The sequence below is a fragment of the Atractosteus spatula genome, chromosome 12 (genome assembly GCF_055471065.1).
Source record: "Atractosteus spatula isolate fAtrSpa1 chromosome 12, fAtrSpa1.hap1, whole genome shotgun sequence".
In the NCBI taxonomy this organism is placed as follows: domain Eukaryota; kingdom Metazoa; phylum Chordata; class Actinopteri; order Semionotiformes; family Lepisosteidae; genus Atractosteus; species Atractosteus spatula.
Window position 1 is genome coordinate 29,478,762 of NC_142717.1, and position 19,553 is coordinate 29,498,314.

A 19,553-nucleotide genomic window follows, 5' to 3' on the forward strand; every position below is an offset into this window, starting at 1 on the left:
TCAATGTACTGTATGTGTGAAGCATTCAAAAATGCTTTCCAGCTCTCAAACGGCAATGGCATCATTAGAAGTATTTAATAATTAATGTACATAGAGTATTGTTAAAGTACTATTTTGTTCACCAGACTAATTCCAAACTAATTATACTTAACTATACTTTTCGCAATTATGATGCTCTTAATTTAACGCAAATAAGATGGCATACTAGGAGCAATACTCGGTCCAGGCAGTCTACTACCTAAGAACACAGGGCTGTTTGGCCACTGAAGTAATAAAATCTACTTTTTTACCCTGTTACAGTCATCACCCCCACCTCCTCCTCTGCTATGCCTGCTGTGTTATTTTTCCTGTGTAGACAAAAACATTGATTACAGGGGGACACTATATCTGCTCACCGCCAACTTCATGCACTGAACCCCAATTTACCGTCTTGCGCTGCTGCTTTTTCTGTGTATTTTTTTCTGTTTTCGGTTTCCGTCCCATCTGTAGGAACCTCAGATCAGGCAACCCCCAAAGCTCTATCAGACAACTGCAGCTGCTGCAAAGCTTGGATAGGGCAGGAAATAGGTTCCGGAAGAGAGAGAGGGCTTGCTCCAAGCCACAAGAGAGAGAGAGATGTTGAAGAGTTACCTTGGCGCTTTTTTGTTCAGCTTCAGCCCCCACCTTGTAAAACTCTTCATTTTAAATCAAAACAGGCCAGGGCCCCTAGAGGTGTTGTGTGCCTGTTTCTCAGCAAAAGAGCCGAGTAGAGGGCGGTTGGTTTCTTGTTTTTTTTTTCATTTTTGAGGTGGAGAAGGGGTGCTTTCTCTTGAGTAGTCACCTCACACAAGTCTGCTGCTGGGTTATTTGATACTACTGTGCATTAAGCACAAAGTACTGAGCACCCAGAAAAAGGTCCAGTTGCACTAAGGCTAAAGAGGTATAGCTGATGCATGTGTCAAAAAGATGGATTTGTGTGTATTAGAAAAACAGATGAGAAAATAGCCTCTGTGTTCTTGAGGTAGCCACACTTAGCTCATTTTTGTTTGGGTTGTTTTTTTCTCCTTCAAGAAGCAGGAGCTTTTTATTCATTCACAGTTTTTTTTTCTGCTGCTGTTGATGTACTTCTTTTTCGCTTGAGTTTAAAAAAACTTCTAAAGGAACATTTTGCAGTACCTTTTCTTTTACGTCACTGTGATTTTGACCGTGAAAAGAAGATCGAGTAGCTCCAGGGTTTATAGACAGAGCTACAGTATATGAACATTTACAGTATATATATAATACTGTACAGATGTGGTGACAGAGGCGTGATGACAAAATGTCTGCAAAATGTCAGCCTGACCCATTCTTTAAAAATAAAGCAAGTGAGTCATATAAATTGGATTTGTTACATAAAATGTGAACATCATTGCCCTCATATATTTGAAAATATTGTTTAATCTGTACTGTTACCTCAATTCCCTAGTACCTAAATTCTGGAACGGATATACTGTATAGGATCATTTTATAGATTCACTGAAGTTAAAGATTCAGCTAAAGTTAAAATCTCATTTTAAAGGCATTTTAAGGTAAATATTTAGCTGATGCTGTAAAGCTCATCTTTTTCAAAGGCAGTGTAAAGCAGACTGCTCAGTGGACAAAACTGTGTGTTTTCATCTTACAGGAATTATTAGATTTCTCTGCTGGATGTCAATGAAGTTAAGAATGTGTTTAGAACTGGTATGATCCAACTAAGCTCTAAATAGCACCGGCATCCCCTTCATTAAAGGCTATTAAAAGATTTTTAATTGATGTGTTTGATATCACTTTCTGTTGAAAGATATGCACTATTTCTACGTACATGGCAGGGTGTTAAGTATATGACATTTTCAAACACGTAAAGGGCAGCATTCTGTATTTTAATTATAGCCCCCTTATGAGTTCAGTGAAACGTATCCTGCAGTGACGTGGTCTGCGGCCAGTCGGGATGGGGAAAGCCAGTGTTATCTGCTGCACTTGGAACAGTTCCCTGACTTCACCGTGCTCAGGCGAGCAATGGGCCTTTAAAAAGCCCTCCTTTCTTCACAGTAGCTGCTGTCACCGGCCCATAAACTTCTGTATATCACCCAAAGTTTTAACACCACAGGCTTTCAGACAAACGATCCCTCGGCACACACCACTAAAGAATGAACAAGCACAAGCGAGCCCTCTGATGAACGAGTGCCGAGTCTTTGCTTTTGTCTCCTTTTCATTCTTTGTTTTCCTCCTAGCCTTCTGTTTTCCCTCTGTCTTTTCAGTCATGTTGCCTGTTGCCAGACCCCCATTACGCAGAAGCTATTTCCTCTTGGCAGATGACTAGATGACTGCCAGAATATTTGAAGAGAAAATTATGTGGCAGGCAGTGTTCGGAGACTGAGCTAGGGGGAAGCTGTGTCTCCCCATCACCTGCAAATATCCAGTGGTCTCTTGGCGTGCGCTGTACTCGGCTTATGGAAAACAGGTTTATTTTATAAGGCTAGAAATGAAAGGATAGAAACTAAAGGAAAGGCAGTGGTGATGCACTCCATCTTTCTAAAGAAAGTTGGCTATTTCTATGTTTCAACTAAAAGAGAGAAAGTGGTGATCAAGGTGGCAGGTACCACTACAACTGACAGCCAAAAACGCTAACACACAGTACATGTTTCCATTCTTGAACATTTACACAGTGTAATTCCCCATAACCAGCAGAATAGAGACAGTCGTTGTAAGAATAAAGGAAAGATCTCAAAGTGCTGTACAGGCCATGTGCTGTAAATCCTTAGGCCCCTTAACTAATAAAACTTCTGGTACATCTAATTTTTTTCCATTAATGTCTCTGGCACTTTAGTAAAAGCCTGTTATCTGTGAAACACTGTGATGACATATTTCCACACAATATAGGTCTTCAGAATGTATGTGTTAAGCATGCAGGCAATTAATAGTTTCAAAAATCTTGCATCTTACAAATATTACATGTCTTAAATCTTACAATCTTTGAGAAAACATAAATGTCAATCAGTGTATGCTCTTTGCTGTGATTATAGAGCAAATTAAAATATATTTTATATTTAACAGAGATGTTCTACTAATAGAATACTGTTATGACAAAGTATAATCTAAGTGGTCCACCCCCAAAACTAAAATCCAGGCAATAACAAAGACATTAGTGCCATCTGTCTTTTTGTGTTATTATTTTCATTCTTTTCTCAGTCCAAATCTGTGCATTTCACCCTCTTAGCTTTTTAATAGAAATATTTTCCATTAGGTATAATTTTACTTATAACAGTGTCCAAGAACAGATTTTAAAGCTAGTTACAAAATTCAGTGGGGGAAATATAACCTTAGAATAATGCTGTAAAGCTTATTAATGAAGTGCAGGGAGAAACAACAAGTCGTCAAACACTTCTGTTCGTTAGCATAAAGTTTAATTCACTCATAACACATAATTGCCCTTTTTTGGCCAGAAAATGTTGCATCATGCTACAGAGTCCATCGTTACTGTTGAAGCTGTAAAGAGTACGACTGGTGGGTAGGCAGCTCTAATTTATAGATGACATTTATGCCTCAAGTGATGGGTATATTGAGAAATATTGAAGCAGATTATAATCACAGGCAGGCAGGAATTCGGTCATAAAAGATATGAAATACAGATGCAGCCATTCAAAATATTCATTTTGGTTGCACAAGAGGGGTAGGGTGTCTTGAAAAGAAGTAGATATTTGTAGAAACTGAATGGCCAGCCATATCTCCAGGTTTAAATGCATGAGGATAGAGCTGAGAGCACAGCTTTTGACAACAACACTAGTGGAAAGAAAAGAATGGTTGAACCTGCAGCTCAAACTCAAACCTCTGAGGATGTTAGTATAGCAAATACAAATTAAATAATCTTAAGTAATTAAGCAAGAAACAAACCAGCTACTGGCTAGCAATAATTATAATGTAATAAAGTATAAAATAATATGATAATATAATAGTGTAATAATATTATTACACTATAATGTAATATAAGAAAATATATTATAGAATTGTCCCCTAATCTTGAGCATTTGTCCATGTAGGTCCAGTTACCACTAATACATAAATGATAATGTTTTACTCCATAGGCCAATATTGATCAGCACAAAAATGTTTTTAAGTGTTCAAAAGTTTATGATGAATCTGTTTAAGATTTTTGTTTGAAATTTTAGTTTCAAAGTCATCTGTCTGATTTAAAGCATCTCTGAAATCCCATAATAGAACTGACAGCAAATAGGTGATTTAATACACGTGTGAATAAATGCTGATATCAGCACATTCGATTATGAGGCCGAATTCCACATAGAGACTCTCCCTTGTAAAATATACCACCATTTCTTTTTTTCAAGAAATATATGTAATCAGTTCAGTATGTTTAACTTTTTGCACTGTATCTGAAACAGGTTCTCCTCTGTAAAAATATAATATAAATTAGTGAATCTCGACTGCTGGGTCATTAATCATCAATTTCTGAACAGATTTACAATGGGACTCATGATTTTATATAACATTTAAGAAAATCAATCTATTCTTTTAAATAGATATTTAAAAACTTATATACTGTATATTTTAATACAGCCACATATGTAGCAAAAGGCTTTGTGGTGGATCTTCCTTAATGACATGTTACTTACATCTCTTCTTCGTTTTATGTGATTTTGGAAATCTAACAGGCGCAGAGATGGTCAGTTGAGTACGAAGGGTATGCTTTAGTTTCTTTCTTTTCTCGTCTGCCACTTTGCTTACAGATTTTATTTTTCTGAAATGCGTGTCAACTGTAGTGTGAAGTAAATGAAAATGCACATGATACACCCAAAAGAAAAATCTTGTGTTTTTGTCATATCATAATCTGGGTCATTTAGACAAGAAAACAACATTTAATCTGTTGATTGGTTTAAAAGCTTAAATAGTTTTCCCATTTATAATTTTGAGGAAATATGAAGAGGCTTCCTGACCATTACTGTATCAGTTGGTCATCAGAAGTACAGTATGATAGTTGATAGAAACAAAGCTGAAACCCAAGATGGATTTAGCAAGGAGAGGAGGCACTGCACAGAATTTCAGTACAGTGCTCACTGAAAGTGTTGTAATGGTCCTTTAATTTCAGAGCTGGTTGTGTTTTTATAAGACTCTTGAGAATTCAATCCAGGCGTCTGACCAGGTGCAGAGCTACAGTTGTGTGCACAGCTCTGACACAGAGAGTTATGAATCAGTTCCACACGCTGAAGATTAAGGCTCTTGAGACGCAGCCGACCGAATAAACACAAGCGTGTTGCACTAGAGAAAACAATGCCGAATCCAGCAGGGATAAAACCTAGGGAGGTAGGAAAGAGGGGAAAGATAGAGAGATGGTGTCAGGCCATGGAGACTGGGAGAATCTAGAGATGATAAAGTGGATGATACGAAGCCATTGTTATTGTTTTGGCTTTGAAAAAGGGAAGACCATTTCCTCAGTGAAAGACATCAGTGTTTTGTGTTCCTATCACTTCTTCAACTCATCTGGGCTTTGACATCACTTATGGGGCAAAAGCACATTTCCACAAAGCACACAACGACATCCTCATCCCAGAGCTCATTTAATCATCAGCTGTGGGAGAGAAAACCTGTTCGTACAGGATACAGGCAGTTCTGTGCTTGCTAACCTATGTCTGCGGGTTGTCTTTGCTTTGATTTAAGTACAGAATACTGAATGTTTCCTTGGCAGTAACATTGAAACTTTGATTTTTGAACTTGCAGAACCTCTGTCAGAACATACAGTAAAGTTTCTGTCTGGGTATTAAAAGAGGAAATGGCAGATATATATTAAACCAGTGACCAGTGATTCATCTTTGTCACAATTTAATAATAACATTACTTTTTAAAACTTAAGTCTTTCTGAGTAACCATTTTCCTTGTATAATATGAAGATGAGTAATGCTACAGGGTACTGTACCTATTTTTTAGGTGTTTAATTTCTTTGATTGACCAAGAAATTCACTAGTGCTTAAATTTTGCTTTTTAAATTTCACTTCCTATTTATTTCAGTCGGGAGAGGTCATACGGATAGGATTTTATAAGGAATAAGCTTAGTTACATTGTGTCTCTGGCTTTAGGTTGGAATCTGTTAAAGTTTTTGTAACCAATGGAAAGAACAAAATTCCCCAAATAAATTTTAATTACATTTGACGGAGCTGCCCACTTTATTACTGTGAGAGGGAATTCCTCATCGGGATCCAAGGCCTCGTCTCCTGCCAACGTGCTTATGTATGTACTCACCGTTGTTCCTATTGTTAGGCTTACTGGCGTGTGATGAGCCAGCTTGGCCTGAGACCCAGGCTGCAAAATATCTCCATGTCCGTGCAGCTGCTAAAGGCCATTAAATCATTTTAGAATTGTGATGTTCACTCACCACCAAATGAAAACACATTCAAAGCCTGTCCGTCCAGCTATAGCTGAGGCTGGTACCAAGCAGTTCTGTCCAAGCAACAACGTCCTGCTGTGTTTTTGATAATATCCAGTATGCCCTGTAATAGAATGTTCTTATACTTTGCTATGTTTAACATCCACCTTGTTCAGAAATTAAACAAGGACTGATATATTGTTTTTTTACGATGTTGGGAATTAAGAGGTCTCTCCATGGAATGCAGCTGCATCAGCTGAACAGATCTCCAATGCCAGTAAAGGAAGGAATTCACTTTGTATGAACTGGAAAATGTTTTTTTTTCTCATTATTAAAGCTAGACTGGCCTTCCTTCTCTCAGAAATGTGTGATAAACATTGTGTACAACATTCAGTGAAATTAAAGAACCAAACCCCCCATTCCTGTGAGGAGAATATGTATATTAGGATCTCCCAATCAGCACAGACATCCAGAGTCCCACACCTCCCAACTCTTCAAATCAATGATTTTAAGTAAATAAAAATGCATGTATGGTCTGAGTTCAGACTTGTTTGTAAAGGTTAAGCAGAAGCGCTGCAAGGCCTCGGTCTCGCTTTCCTGAAGAGTTTCAGATGATCCTGGTACATGTGATAGATATCGTATTATTGTGTTTGTTACATTTTGGGGTTTTTTGCAGACTAAAATACACGACCTAAGATTATCACTTCACATTTTCTGAAAAGTAGCAATTTAAAACATGCTGAGGTTTTGGAAATATACAGTATTAGCCCTCCTTTACATCAGTGTAGTACTTTCAACTGTTTTGGAAAAACATAGTCAAGACTCAATATTTGGAAGAACGTGTAAATTTGGTTTACATTCCAGATAAACCCATTTTCTGCATCAAGCAATAGGACACATAATTATAACATCAGGGTGAATTGTAGTTTGAAATGAGGCTAGGCTGTTTAACTGTGGCTAAGAAAGTTCCATTTCCAGTCCCTTTCAGCTGACTCGTACTCTATACTGGAGTGCTGAGTGTGTGACTGCACCTCCTTGTGTTCCAAGCTTCAGATGAAACATGAAACTGTGGTCGTCTCCAGCAAAGTAAAAAAAGCCATGTATTTGCAATATATTTAACCTTCTTAAAATGAGGAATGCAATAAAGGTCAAAACATACACATTGTTGTATTTGCCTCGGAATATTTAAAAATAAACCAAAAACAACAAAATGGTAATAAAACTAGTTGGCTTCTTTATTGAAATTTGGTCAGCTTGCCCTGTTTTGAAAAAAGTTATTAGCAGGACTTGTGTAGTAGGCAGTAACCTGTTTGGCTCTCTGCCTTTCTGGCACAAAGTGCACCGTGAGACTAGCAGTTCGCTAACACCTCCTGATATGCACGTACATGTTTGCCACCCACAAGAGTTGTGGTTCCACATTTGCAGAATGCTACCTGGCTATGTGAGAATGCTTCTAGACAGTCGCTTGAAAGATGTTGAGGTGGGGAAGAAGGACTGGCCCTTGTGTGCTTTAATGTTGACAATTCAATCAGCGGGGTGGAATATGATCACCTAAATGGCTGCACCCTTCCTTCTGATGATTTCAAGATACGTGTGGGTGGTAGTAAATTGTCCATAAAGTGTTTATGTTGAAATTGAGAGTAAATTTGATATTGTGGGGAAACAAAAAAAGAAATAAGACTCAGGAAATTGAATTTTACTAATACAACTTCAAGTTTAGATTGAAAACCCCAATCTTAATGCATCTTTAATGTTTCAGAAGCAAACTCCACAAGTTCAAATAAGCGTTTTCCTGTTTATTAATTGCTTACTGCATCAGATTCTAAAGTGTGGATAAGCTTTAAAGATATTCACTTGCCTTATTACAAAGGTCATCCTATGGAGTAAAGGTTGTATAACCCTTTTATTTACAGATACATCTCTTTCACCAGATGAACTATCTCTTTGGTATCCTAACCATGTTGATTGATTGACTGGTCATACTGCTGGTCTCTAAGCATATTCCCAAACATGGCTCAAAGTGCAATCGATGAATATTTTCTGTGCAGACCTAAAAACAGATGTCAGCTTCATGTTGTATTCACGTTATGGTCATGCTAGTGCCCAGCATGCTAATTTTACTGTATATGATTTGATTACTTGAAAACAGATTCATTCTGAAAATTATTAGAAGATGGTGGTAAATGCAAAATGTGGTTGTTTTCACAAAGTCTCTTTTGAGTTTCCATCCGAATGGCTCTTTTTGCTTTTGTAAATCTTTGCACCAAAAATAAAGCAGTGCAAAATCCGAAACCTGAAACTAATGCGGTGCAATGTCCTGAATACAGTATGTAACCCCAGATGTCAAGTGTTTTCCTGTTATGAGCCCTCTCTCTTCTCTTCTACTGTTTTCTTACGATTCCAGTTCTTCTCACCTCAGGCAGATTGCTTACAGGGAGACAGAGAAAAGGACAATGGCTGGAAATGGATGTTTATAAAGACCAGTTTCCAGTTCAGGCGTTTCAAGCGCACATCTAGGAAATGCAATTCAGGTGGGCATTTACTGTGTGCATGGGCTCTAGACTTCCACCATAAGTGATAATACTGTAACATAAACCCACTATGTTCAGGAAGAAACTCACTGTCCGCTTAGTGTAATAAACAATAGTGGTCTAAGAAAGGGCCATTGTCATCTTAAGTATACTGCTATGGTTAAGCAATGGGAAATCTATCATCTGCGCTGGAGATTCCCACATTTCTGTGGTTTTGCAGGAATGTAAATATGCAGGGTTCTATGACTCTTCAGTCAGGAGCTTGCTTATTGAGGCACGGATTACAGCATTATCTAGGTCAGTAGGGAGGATCACAGGTGCACCTCAAACCAGTGATATTCTGTTAGGGTTGCATTGCCTACATCCACCACTTGAGGTGAGAGGCCACTTTGATATTTCGAAATGCAACAATGGAATAACACTACATTGCTTGAGGGACGTGTGTAGGTTGTCTTCAGTTCTCCTAAGCTGGTGCAGGGTTCTATTGAAAATGTCAAGGTAAATAATAACTGGTTATTCAATGGTGGAAATGTAGACTGAGAAAAACAGAGTGGTGGAAAGGATAGTAAATTGGAATTTACTATCCTTCAGCTTCTTCTGTTGTTATACTAATGGACATTTAAATAAATCTTATAATCTAGCAAGGAAAGTTTAGGATGTACGTACTGCCATCACTCATTCTGTGGTTATAAATGAAGTTTCTACTAAAATCATACTGGCACAAATGTTATAATTATCTGACAGATAATTGAGATTAACCTTTTTTGTCCTTTCATGACAGGACAAGCTGTCTCGTAGAGATCTGGCCGCTTGTAGGGTGTGTAGGATATGTTAGTGGCACATCTGCAGTTTCAAGTATAACTGAAGCAAATTCAACATATTTGTAAGACTAGCAGGGAACTGGAGTTGTAAGAGAAACAAGTCATGCCTTAGCTCAGCTGGCAAGGGAATAGCCACTGACGTCCAGTAGCTGGGAGTCTGAGATGAACTAAACCTACACTAACCCTGTTTCAAATGTAATAATCATAATAAAATATTTGCTTGTGAAATATCATCTGTTCCATTTCATGGCTAGCTTAAATGATTTACACTTACAGTACTCTAAAACCTACCCTGTGTTCCCTTGTGTGAATATTCCTTGTTTTGATATGGCAGTATTCTGTATAAGTGGAGACCATGAAATATAATAATTTAAGAAAAGGGATACAAGCAAAGCAATACTGTAATGAACTTCAAACAGGCATTTTCCCTCAAATGTGTTTTAAAACATTTTAATAATAACTATATACTGTATGTGATAAACATATATTGCATTTCCATAGTGATTTGCATCCTAAATGTCTTCACATTTAGGAGGGGGAGCTACTATATTCACCACTGATAGGCAGCATCCACTTGTTGCCCTGGCCACCTGTGGAACAGCCATACAGCACCAGCAGCTTCGCTATTAATCAAGTGGAGCAGTTAGGAATTCTTACACTAATGATTTAACCAGGACATCAGTGCTAACAACCCTCCTCCTTTCAAAAGTGTTGTGAGTTCTGTAATGACCCAACAGACAGTACCCCTGTTTAACTATCCAAAGTTTATTTACTGCTGGATCTGAAGGACCACAGCTCGTATGATACACACATACCCCTTCTAGCCACACTGAGACATTGTTTTGAAAATCTGGTCAGGAGGCCAGAATGCCACCTACTGGTCCACCAGCTCCAACACAGCTCACATCAGAAAGCTGGTTTTCCTTGGAGATGTCCCATCCTGGTACTGACCAGGTCCAGGTTTACTTAGGTTGTTGGAATTGTTTGCACGTTCAAAACTCCGGACACCCCCTTCACCCAGAATAAAAAGACCACAGCATTTTTAGTATAGCAGTTAAGGTATATACAGTATGTGGGAGTTAGTAATGGTAGAGAAGGGAGATACGAAAGTAGAAAAGTTATCCAATTGTACTGTATAATGTGACAGTCACTTGTAACAGTACTATTCATCACTAGTAACAGAAGCGTTAAGCCAAGAGGATCATGTTTTATTAAAACTACTTGTTGTCTGTCAGATGCACTCTAAAAATAGCAGCCGGTGGTGATGGCTCTTTGTGATAAAAGAGATAAAAATAAGTTTGGGTTTTAAAGAGATCAGAGGCATTTGAGGTATTAAAAGATACATTTCTTCTTTGGTGAGGGTTTGTTTGTTTTTTAATTTTCGGCAGTGGAACCCTCTGTGTTAGACTTTCCATTCCTACATTGTTTTTTCTTGATTTCTTTTTTAAAGCTTGCACTGTTGAAGAACAGGACTTATTTCTGTAATAATCTCGCATTAATATTGTTTGCAATGTATTGTAATGAACATAATCCCAAAAGGGTTATAGGTAAATGGAGTCAGAATAATTTCTTATGAAAGCTGATGTGAAATTCTCTAAATTTAGATGGATGATTACGGCCTTCATTGGGGAAAGTGATATCAGAATTTTTTCTAAGATAGTGTTACAGTATTTTGGCTATTTAGCAAATTAATTAAAAAAAACAAAGGTAAAAGTAGAAAAACAAAAAGAAATGTGGGTAAAATAATTTGGAAAAATTTCCTTTCTCCAAATAAAATCTGTAAAATAAATTATATAAAATACTTATTTTTATTTTCCATATCCGTGCCACCTAGATTTTTTACCTTTAATCTGTTAAATAATTTTCAAAGAATGAGGAACATAAAAGCTCCTTTTATGTTCCTATGAAAGCTATGAAAATCACTTTTCAGCGTGACTACATTAAACAGTTTTGCTCAGCATTTGATGAAGTTTCATTTGTTTTGTTTTGAATTTACATGCTACTCAACAAAGAAAATTTCTTTCACATGCATTATCGGTAAAAGGGACCCCAGGGGATCCCAACTTGTGCTTTCAGGTGTCTTTTCTCTATAATCACCCCAAAAACCTAGTTGTCAAAATATTTCTACAAACACCTCTTTGGCTAGACTTTGTGGTGATGGTGTGGTGAACAGCTTTGAAAATGAAAGCCATATTCAATAGTTGTTAGAGAAGATTAGACAAAATTAAAATAAACTGAAACTTTGCTAGGTTGGCAGTGCTGTTCTTGAGTGTACTGTTGAGAGCTCATGGAATGGCATAAGAGCAGTAAAATATGTATTGAGTTTTTGTCACCTGGGTACTTGGTTTAATAACCCGAGAGTTATAACTGACAGGCAGTCCAGTTTAACTAAGGATATGGCACATTTGCTACACCATCTAGAGCACAAGTTTGTTTCACAGGTTTACAGCCTGTTTAGTTTAATGGAAAAACAGTGGGATTGTGGTGGAAATCCAAATGGAGTACATGGAATCACGTGCTGTACAGTAGATACATGATAGATGGTGTAAGACATCCAACTTAAAAAGCAGTGCTTAAGAACTTCAGTTGGATTTTGTGTGAGAATACAACATCAACTCTTAGTTGAATCAAGTTACTGTAGCTGTACTGTATAGAATGACTGAAGGTTCAGATGGTGGGTTATTTTGCAGAGGGAAACGTTTACCAGGGAGAAATAGAATGTTGTCCTGGCTGTATAGAACAAATTAATATTTTGTGTTTTTTATAAAGTGCAATTCAGTAAGCAGGTTGTCCTAAAGGTTTAAGTAATGCTTAAAGAGATTGAAGTAGCAAAACATTCATAGGAACATATCACTTGTTCACATGACACTTAAAAAGAGAAGATGGTATACTTTTATTTTTTATACTTTTTTCAGGATAACAAAACATAATCATTAAAATAATAAAACATTTTGTTTGAATTATTTTTGATTATAATGGCTATTTGACTGTGGTGTAGGTGGGAAAAGTTCTTATTACAATACTTGACAACAGCACAATTTCTTTTCATGTAGATAAAGTTATCTCTTTTGTCCTTCACATCACAAAGTGTCTTGAAGATAGAAGATAAAAAGAGGTTACACATTCTTCTGTTTGAGTCTCAAGCAAAGGAAGAAAAAAAAGTCAGATAGCTTCCAACAGGCTGTTACGTAACTCAGGAGGAATGCAACATGAGGAGAGAGCTTGACCTTTTTCCTTGTCCTAGTCATTTGAAAAGAATTCTTTTTCAAGACCTTTGCAGATGTCTGAAGTACACTTTTTCCAACCCAGCTCTACATACCGGCTGTAGGAAGTCTCCATTGAATCAGAAAGAAATGAGCGGTAATAATAAGCAAGCGAGATCAATATCTTTCTTTTAATTGCCACAACTTTTTTTCCTGTTCCAGATTGCTTAGGTATTTATGTTTTTACTTACTGAACACATGTGACAAGTTAATAACTTTGTTCTTGACATCCCTTTTCCCTACAGTGAGTAGTACCCCTTTGTATTTGTCTATCAGTTGCTTTTTTCTTCATTTTGAGTGTGGTACTTGGACACAAGAATTCATCTCTCGTAAAAATAATGGATGGGGATGTCTTCAACAAAAAGGAGATTTTCTTTCATATATTTGTGTTGTTTCTATATATATATAAGTTGTATCAGTTAAGGGCATAGAAATGTTGGGTATCACACTGCACAAGACTCATTCAGAGCTCTAATATACTTCACAGTAGCATGGGGCTGATATTTCTGTGATACCCTTCCTTCCCTTGAATGCACAAGTACTGTGTTTAAGTGTTGCATTACTATAAAAACGATTCGTTACTGCTATATTGTATTCAGTTTGAAGTAAAAAATAAATAATTTTACAGTTTCATACTGAAAATGTACATTGTCATTAAGATGTACCAGACACAATCTATAGTTTCTTTTGACATGTACAGTAAATGGGAGTATTTTTTTACTGTTTCTTTCCCAGCGATGTTGTACTTTATCTGATCATCGAATGCACCTGAGCTTTGTTCCAACAGTTAAACCTTAAAGTGCCTGTGAAAATCAGAAGCCTGTGAATAAACCACGTCAAAGCTGAAACAGCTTGACCAAAACGAAAAATGTTGTGAAATGAAAACCCTTTGCCACATTTTAAAAATGCTTTCAAAGAGGGCTGTGGCTTCATCTCCTGTGCTATGACGAATTAGACAATAATTTTTACTTTTTTTTTTCATTTACCCTGAAATTGATAAGAGACACAACTGCATCATTAGTTAGCTATAAATAACTCTCATAATTTCATGTGGTCTAACAGTCTACCACATCCTGTTTCAGTGGCTTGTAATGTTTCAAGGGGAGAGAGCTCTTATCTCAAGATTCAAAAGGTAGAGTCAAATTACTACCCATGGAACTGACAAGTGTGCATGTTTTGTTTTGTTTTTTTTTTCATTTTTATTTTTGTCAGTGGAAATGTTGAAGGCGAAAATGGAAAGTATTAGTTGATAAAGAAAAACACTGTGGTTGTGATGTAGGTGTCAATGTTCAAAGCCAGAGAACAAAAAAAAGGCAAACTTACCATGACTCACAAACAATAGCGGTTACAGAGCTCCTTCGCTTAAAAATAACTTTTTTTTTCTATTTTTCATGTACCTCCCAGTTATCAAAAAGAAGCTATAATTCCTCAAAGTCAAAAGTATACAGCAATAAATACAACAGCAGTGTTTAACTATAGATTGAATGAATTAACATAACTGAGCGGCTCCTGCTGTTATATAATAGAGTGTCTAAAAATAAATTTTGCAGGTAAATTCTGGTTTGGCAGAAGACAGTCATGTTAATAGTAAACACAACTTTGGCTCTATTTTAGTTTTTCCACAAAGATTTCCACACATTTTCACCCAGGAAGAGACTGCTAAAAGGAATGTTGTTCTCCTCTGTTACAGAGTGTAGCTGTATGTATGTGATTTGCAGTTTGCAGCTTCTATTGTGGTTTTGCTTCTCAAAACAGCATAGAAAAGAGCTCAGACCGTATTAAGAAAGTGTAGGAAAAATAGGCATCGACAGTGGGGATCTAAGTCTGATCTTCATTTTTCTTTTCTCTAGAAAAACATATCAGGAGTGATTGATAAAGACTGTGTACTTTAAGCTTGTTTTGAGCACATTGTGTTGTCTTGTTCACAGATATGAATCTGTTACCTGAATTGGCCCTGTGCTAGTAGTCTATAAGATGCTACGAGTCCTTCTCGTATAAATGCAGACTTTTTAGCTTTGTTTCAAACCTTCACATGTAGAGCATTGGTTTCATGGGAGTAAATAAATGTGACCATCTGGATTTTTTTAATGCAATTATTTATGACAAATATGGCTATTATGATTATAATAGAACATTTTTAGAACATTTTAAGAAAGACACATAATTTAATTCATATTCCATACTGTCACATGATGATTTTAATTCCCATTTTACTGGGAGTGTGAATAAATCTGGAGGACACTGTATTGAAAGCTCCAAGGAAAGTGAAGTTTTCTATTTTGTTACACTTTTGGTTTACAAGCATAATTTTGGCAAGTTTGGTATAACTGTTAAAAGGACAGCAATCTTGTATGTGACGATTAAGTAATGTGGGTGACTATTGGAATAGCCAGACAAGCACTGTGTTTTCTGAGAATTTGGGAGTTTTTTTTTGTCTGAACTCTCAAAAGAAACAAGGCAGGTGCACTCAGTTAATTTCCCTTCTGACATAATTCCCTAAAACAGATGAATCTGTCTCAGTTTAGTAAACCACAGGATCCAACAGCAGGAAGATACAGACGTGAGATGTATAGATACAGTACCTGTATGTTTGAAAGTAGTCAATACACATGCTCCTTTCCTCATTAAATGACATAAAAAGCATTCCTTCTTGTACAGTATTTTTATGGGCTAGCTAGTAAGGGCATGGAATGATTTGAACATGGTTTTACACTATAAATTGCACCACAGCCTGGCCCAGGTTTTGTCTTAAGTATTTCTGTCAGTATGGTATTGACACTGACACAGCAGATCGAGGTTTTCTTGATGCAAAGTGTATTGCAGAGCTCTCACGAGGACTGATTTTCCAAAAAGTCAATTAACCTGTCAGTATGTCTTTCAACTGTGGGAAGAAATCTAAGCATACATGTACAAACGCATAGATAACATACAAACTCCATGCAGAGAGCACCCCAGGTCCAGAATTGAACTCTGGGCCCCAGCCCTGTGAGGCAGCAATGTAAGCCACTGTGCCACCATGCTGTCTTAATATAAATGTGTATTTTTGGGGAATTTTGAAAGTTCAGACACTATATTTATTCAGACGCCAGGCATTACATTATTAAATGATGGATTTAAAGTTGAGTGTGTTTTGCATAAATTATTATCTGGGAAAATAATAAAATAAAGAAATACAGTTTTCAGGTGTTGTCTTTGGTAGAACAGGGTTTTTTTTTCAGGTGAAATGAGATGTGAATTGAGCTTATGCAGTGTTTCTTTTTCTAGAGTGTACAGGTTTCTAGGTTCTACAGTGCTGCAACAGCAATTTGTTAATTGTTATACATAACTACATATTTACTTTCCCAAATGTGATCTTCATGCACTTGCCCTTTGTGTCTTCAGACTGTTTTTCCTTTCTCATGTGGTGTAAAACAACAAATCCGTGTAGTCACACATGAAACAGTATTTTTATTTCACCAGCCTTCCTTGGAGCTCAGGTTTTGAGACTTTCCGCATACAGTATGTTCATGTTGTCTTAGCCTTCTTGCTCTGAGAAACAAAAGCAGATTAGGCAGCTTGGTCTGTGCTACGTGGAGAAAGACACTTCCTCCTCTGACTCCGTGAGGCTGAATGCTTGCTGAACATTCTAGATGGGCTTCTCAGACAAGGAGCTGCCTAGGATGTGATATCTTCCTTTTATCAGAAGGACCATAGATGTCCTGCTGTTTATTTAGCTCCAGCTGGTCCTTGCCATGTTCAGTCATTTCCTTTTCATCTGCCAAAGAACACAGCTGATAAAAGGATGCAGTTTGGAGTGTGGGAACCGTGTGGGGTTGACATTTTGCAGGGAAATGGGAAAGGCAAGAGCATGAAGCATCTCTAAGGAAATCATAGACCATGTTATTTCTCATTGCCTCATAATGTCAGATAGCTTTTGTTTTTTGACTCTTTCCCTCTGCTCTAATTAGAATCTCTATTTTAAAAACAATGCTTAGCAGTACGATATGTAGACGGACAAATCTCTGATTACAGAAGTGCCTATCAAAGTGTTTAATCTCGGAACGCGTCTCGAACAACTGCTGGTGACACATTCAATTTGTTTTTTTTCTGTGGCACCAGAATTTTATATTGTAATTAATGTTTTTAGGTGGTTATCATTTATTTACTTTAAGCTGATCGGAGCGACAATATCATTAAGCAAACTATCCATCCATCCTTTCAACAGAAATAAGGCAATTGTGAATTTATTCATGGTTTGATTTGTCCAAATATTACTGTATCAGGATTTTGTAAGAATTTGTTGGGTGTTTCCAGACCATTTTATCTCGGTGCTTGTGCTCATTGTCTGAAAAAGACTATTCCAGTAAATGAGGAAATTGATGTCTGATTAAATTATGTTTCAGGTGGAAATATTGGAGTATCCCAATATTGTAATGTCATTGTTGTTGAGATGAAGAATCCCAAAATAAATGCATTGTTTTCATTGTGAATGTTAAAATAAAGGTGCCATTATTCTGAAATGGTACAACATACTAGCACAGAAATATCCAGAAATAAAAGATGACATTCTGTACTTTTGCTTCATATTCATCTTTTCATATCAAATCTGAATTGCTTGAGTATACTGCAAAAACAGCCATTTTAACTTCACTGTCCCGATGCTTACGGAGGGTACTGAATGTTCCTCTTCGGTCATGAAAGATGAACACTACCTGTTTCAATACAGACCACTGTTTTTATGCCATATCAGGAAAAGCAAAACCTTTGAAACTGAACAGAATGGATATTATTATGTTGGGTTTTTGTATGCCTACTGACATGATCATTAGGAACACCCTGTTCCAATGAATAAATGCTGTCAGTGACACGCAGTGTGCTGCTGGCTTTGTGGAGAATGGGGGAGATGTCCATTATCCTACCTGACAACAGCTATTCCCACATCCAGGTTCTATTAAAGACCGGTGAAATGGGAAGTTTAGCCGCACATATAATACCATTGCTCCTTGTCAATGGTACTGTATGTGGGACTGAACTGCACAGCCTCAACTTAAGGAAATCCTGCAAGAGGAAGAGGATCAGATTGGGCTGCAAATATTTCAGAACCTTGCAGAATCCATGCCATGTGTTGTTTCTTATTTTACCAGCCTACTGTCAGTGTAATTACAGTATATTCATTTAACATCTTTTGCTCTTAATATTTTGGTGCTCAAGCCTACAGTACCTGTAACCTGTTATTATTCTTGTTTCCTCCTTTTGTTTTTTTCACAGTAAATGAGATAATAAGGAATGACCTCTCCAGCATTTCTGTCCATGGCCACGCATAGCTGTGTGGGATCTCCACCAACCGGACTCTTAGCACAGTCAGCTTGGAGGCAGGAGGACAGGACAACATTTCGAAGCACAGCTTTCACAGCAACAAGGGACTGATGTCTCCCATACCCGTGACTGAAGAATCGAATTTCCAAACAATTCACAAATGACATTTACTGTGTCTGTGGAGAAGGTATTTTGGGCTGACAAGTTTCTCCTCCATTGCAGTGTCAATGTCAATGAATGTCAATGAAGGCCTTAACTCCAAGAAACAACAACAATAAAAAAAGCAGAATACCCATTGCCTTAAAAATAATGATCTTCCAAGGACCAAGAACTCTTTCATTTTATTGTAAAATGAACTTTTTGTACATATAGAAGGTTTGGCTTAGCCATCTAAACAAGAGAAAGCAATGTCCAGTCTTAAGTGATGCTAGCTTCCAGGCTGTCAGTGCCCGGCATGGGTTTGGCTGTAACTTGTACTAAAGAGGAACAGCCAAGGACGTGCCTTATATTATACCCAAGCCAAGAAGCACGTTCTCTAGTTTTTTGTCCTTTTTTTAAGTTACATAAGTATTTTTATCTGATGTTTACAGAGAGAAAAAGCTGGAAACAAATTGTATGGATTGTAGTTATGTTGCCTTTGTTTCGCAACCCTGTGGTTCTTTGAAAGCAAAACAAAAAAGGAAAAAAAAAACTTTCACGTAATTCATACATTACGTTACTTAATCTATGCCTTAGCCCTTATTGCAAAAGCCAAGCATCTTCAGCTGTTGGATGTCCTTTGTTTTTACTCTAATTAAATGACCCACATTGCTGTGCAGTACACTACAGTTTTCAGTTCCTGACTGGGGCCAAAAGATATTTCTGTCAGGTTTGTTGTGAGAAACTTTTCAAACCAAGTGCTGGAAGTGACACATTAGAGAAACCAAAAATAACTGATAAATAAGCCAGCAGGCAGCAACACTAAGCGGAGCTCAAAATATTTGCCTTCACAGTCAGTTAAGTCACTGAGTTCATGCTGCTGTCTGTGCAGTAGACATACATATTACACACATCACAGAACAGTTTTAATTGTTTTTACTATATCAAGGTAAATATAGGTTATTTCATAATGCCATTCGTATGAGGGACATATTTACAAATTCTTAAATATTTTTCTTTTTATATTTTCTTTTGTTCGCTATGAATGCAGTAAGCAGTTCTATGGTGTTTTTAGGATTCAGCAAACACACATACACATACTGTACATACACTCCCAGAAAATGAAGACTATAGA

General features: G+C 37.1%; 1 protein-coding gene across 4 annotated transcripts in view; it reads left to right on the plus strand.

Moving 5' to 3' along the window:
- nfatc1 (nuclear factor of activated T cells 1) overlaps window positions 1-18,972 on the plus strand; it is a 102,767-nt gene extending 83,795 nt beyond the window's left edge. For 2 of the 4 annotated variants that reach the window (XM_088929720.1, XM_088929721.1), the window contains exon 10: window positions 18,233-18,402. In XM_088929720.1, the coding sequence (XP_088785846.1) occupies window positions 18,233-18,288 (56 nt within the window). In that variant the 3' untranslated portion in view covers window positions 18,289-18,402. Of the gene's footprint in view, window positions 1-18,232 lie in introns of all 4 variants that reach the window. The other 2 variants (XM_088929722.1, XM_088929723.1) reach the window with 2 other exon arrangements.
- The last annotated feature ends 581 nt before the right edge of the window (window positions 18,973-19,553 follow it).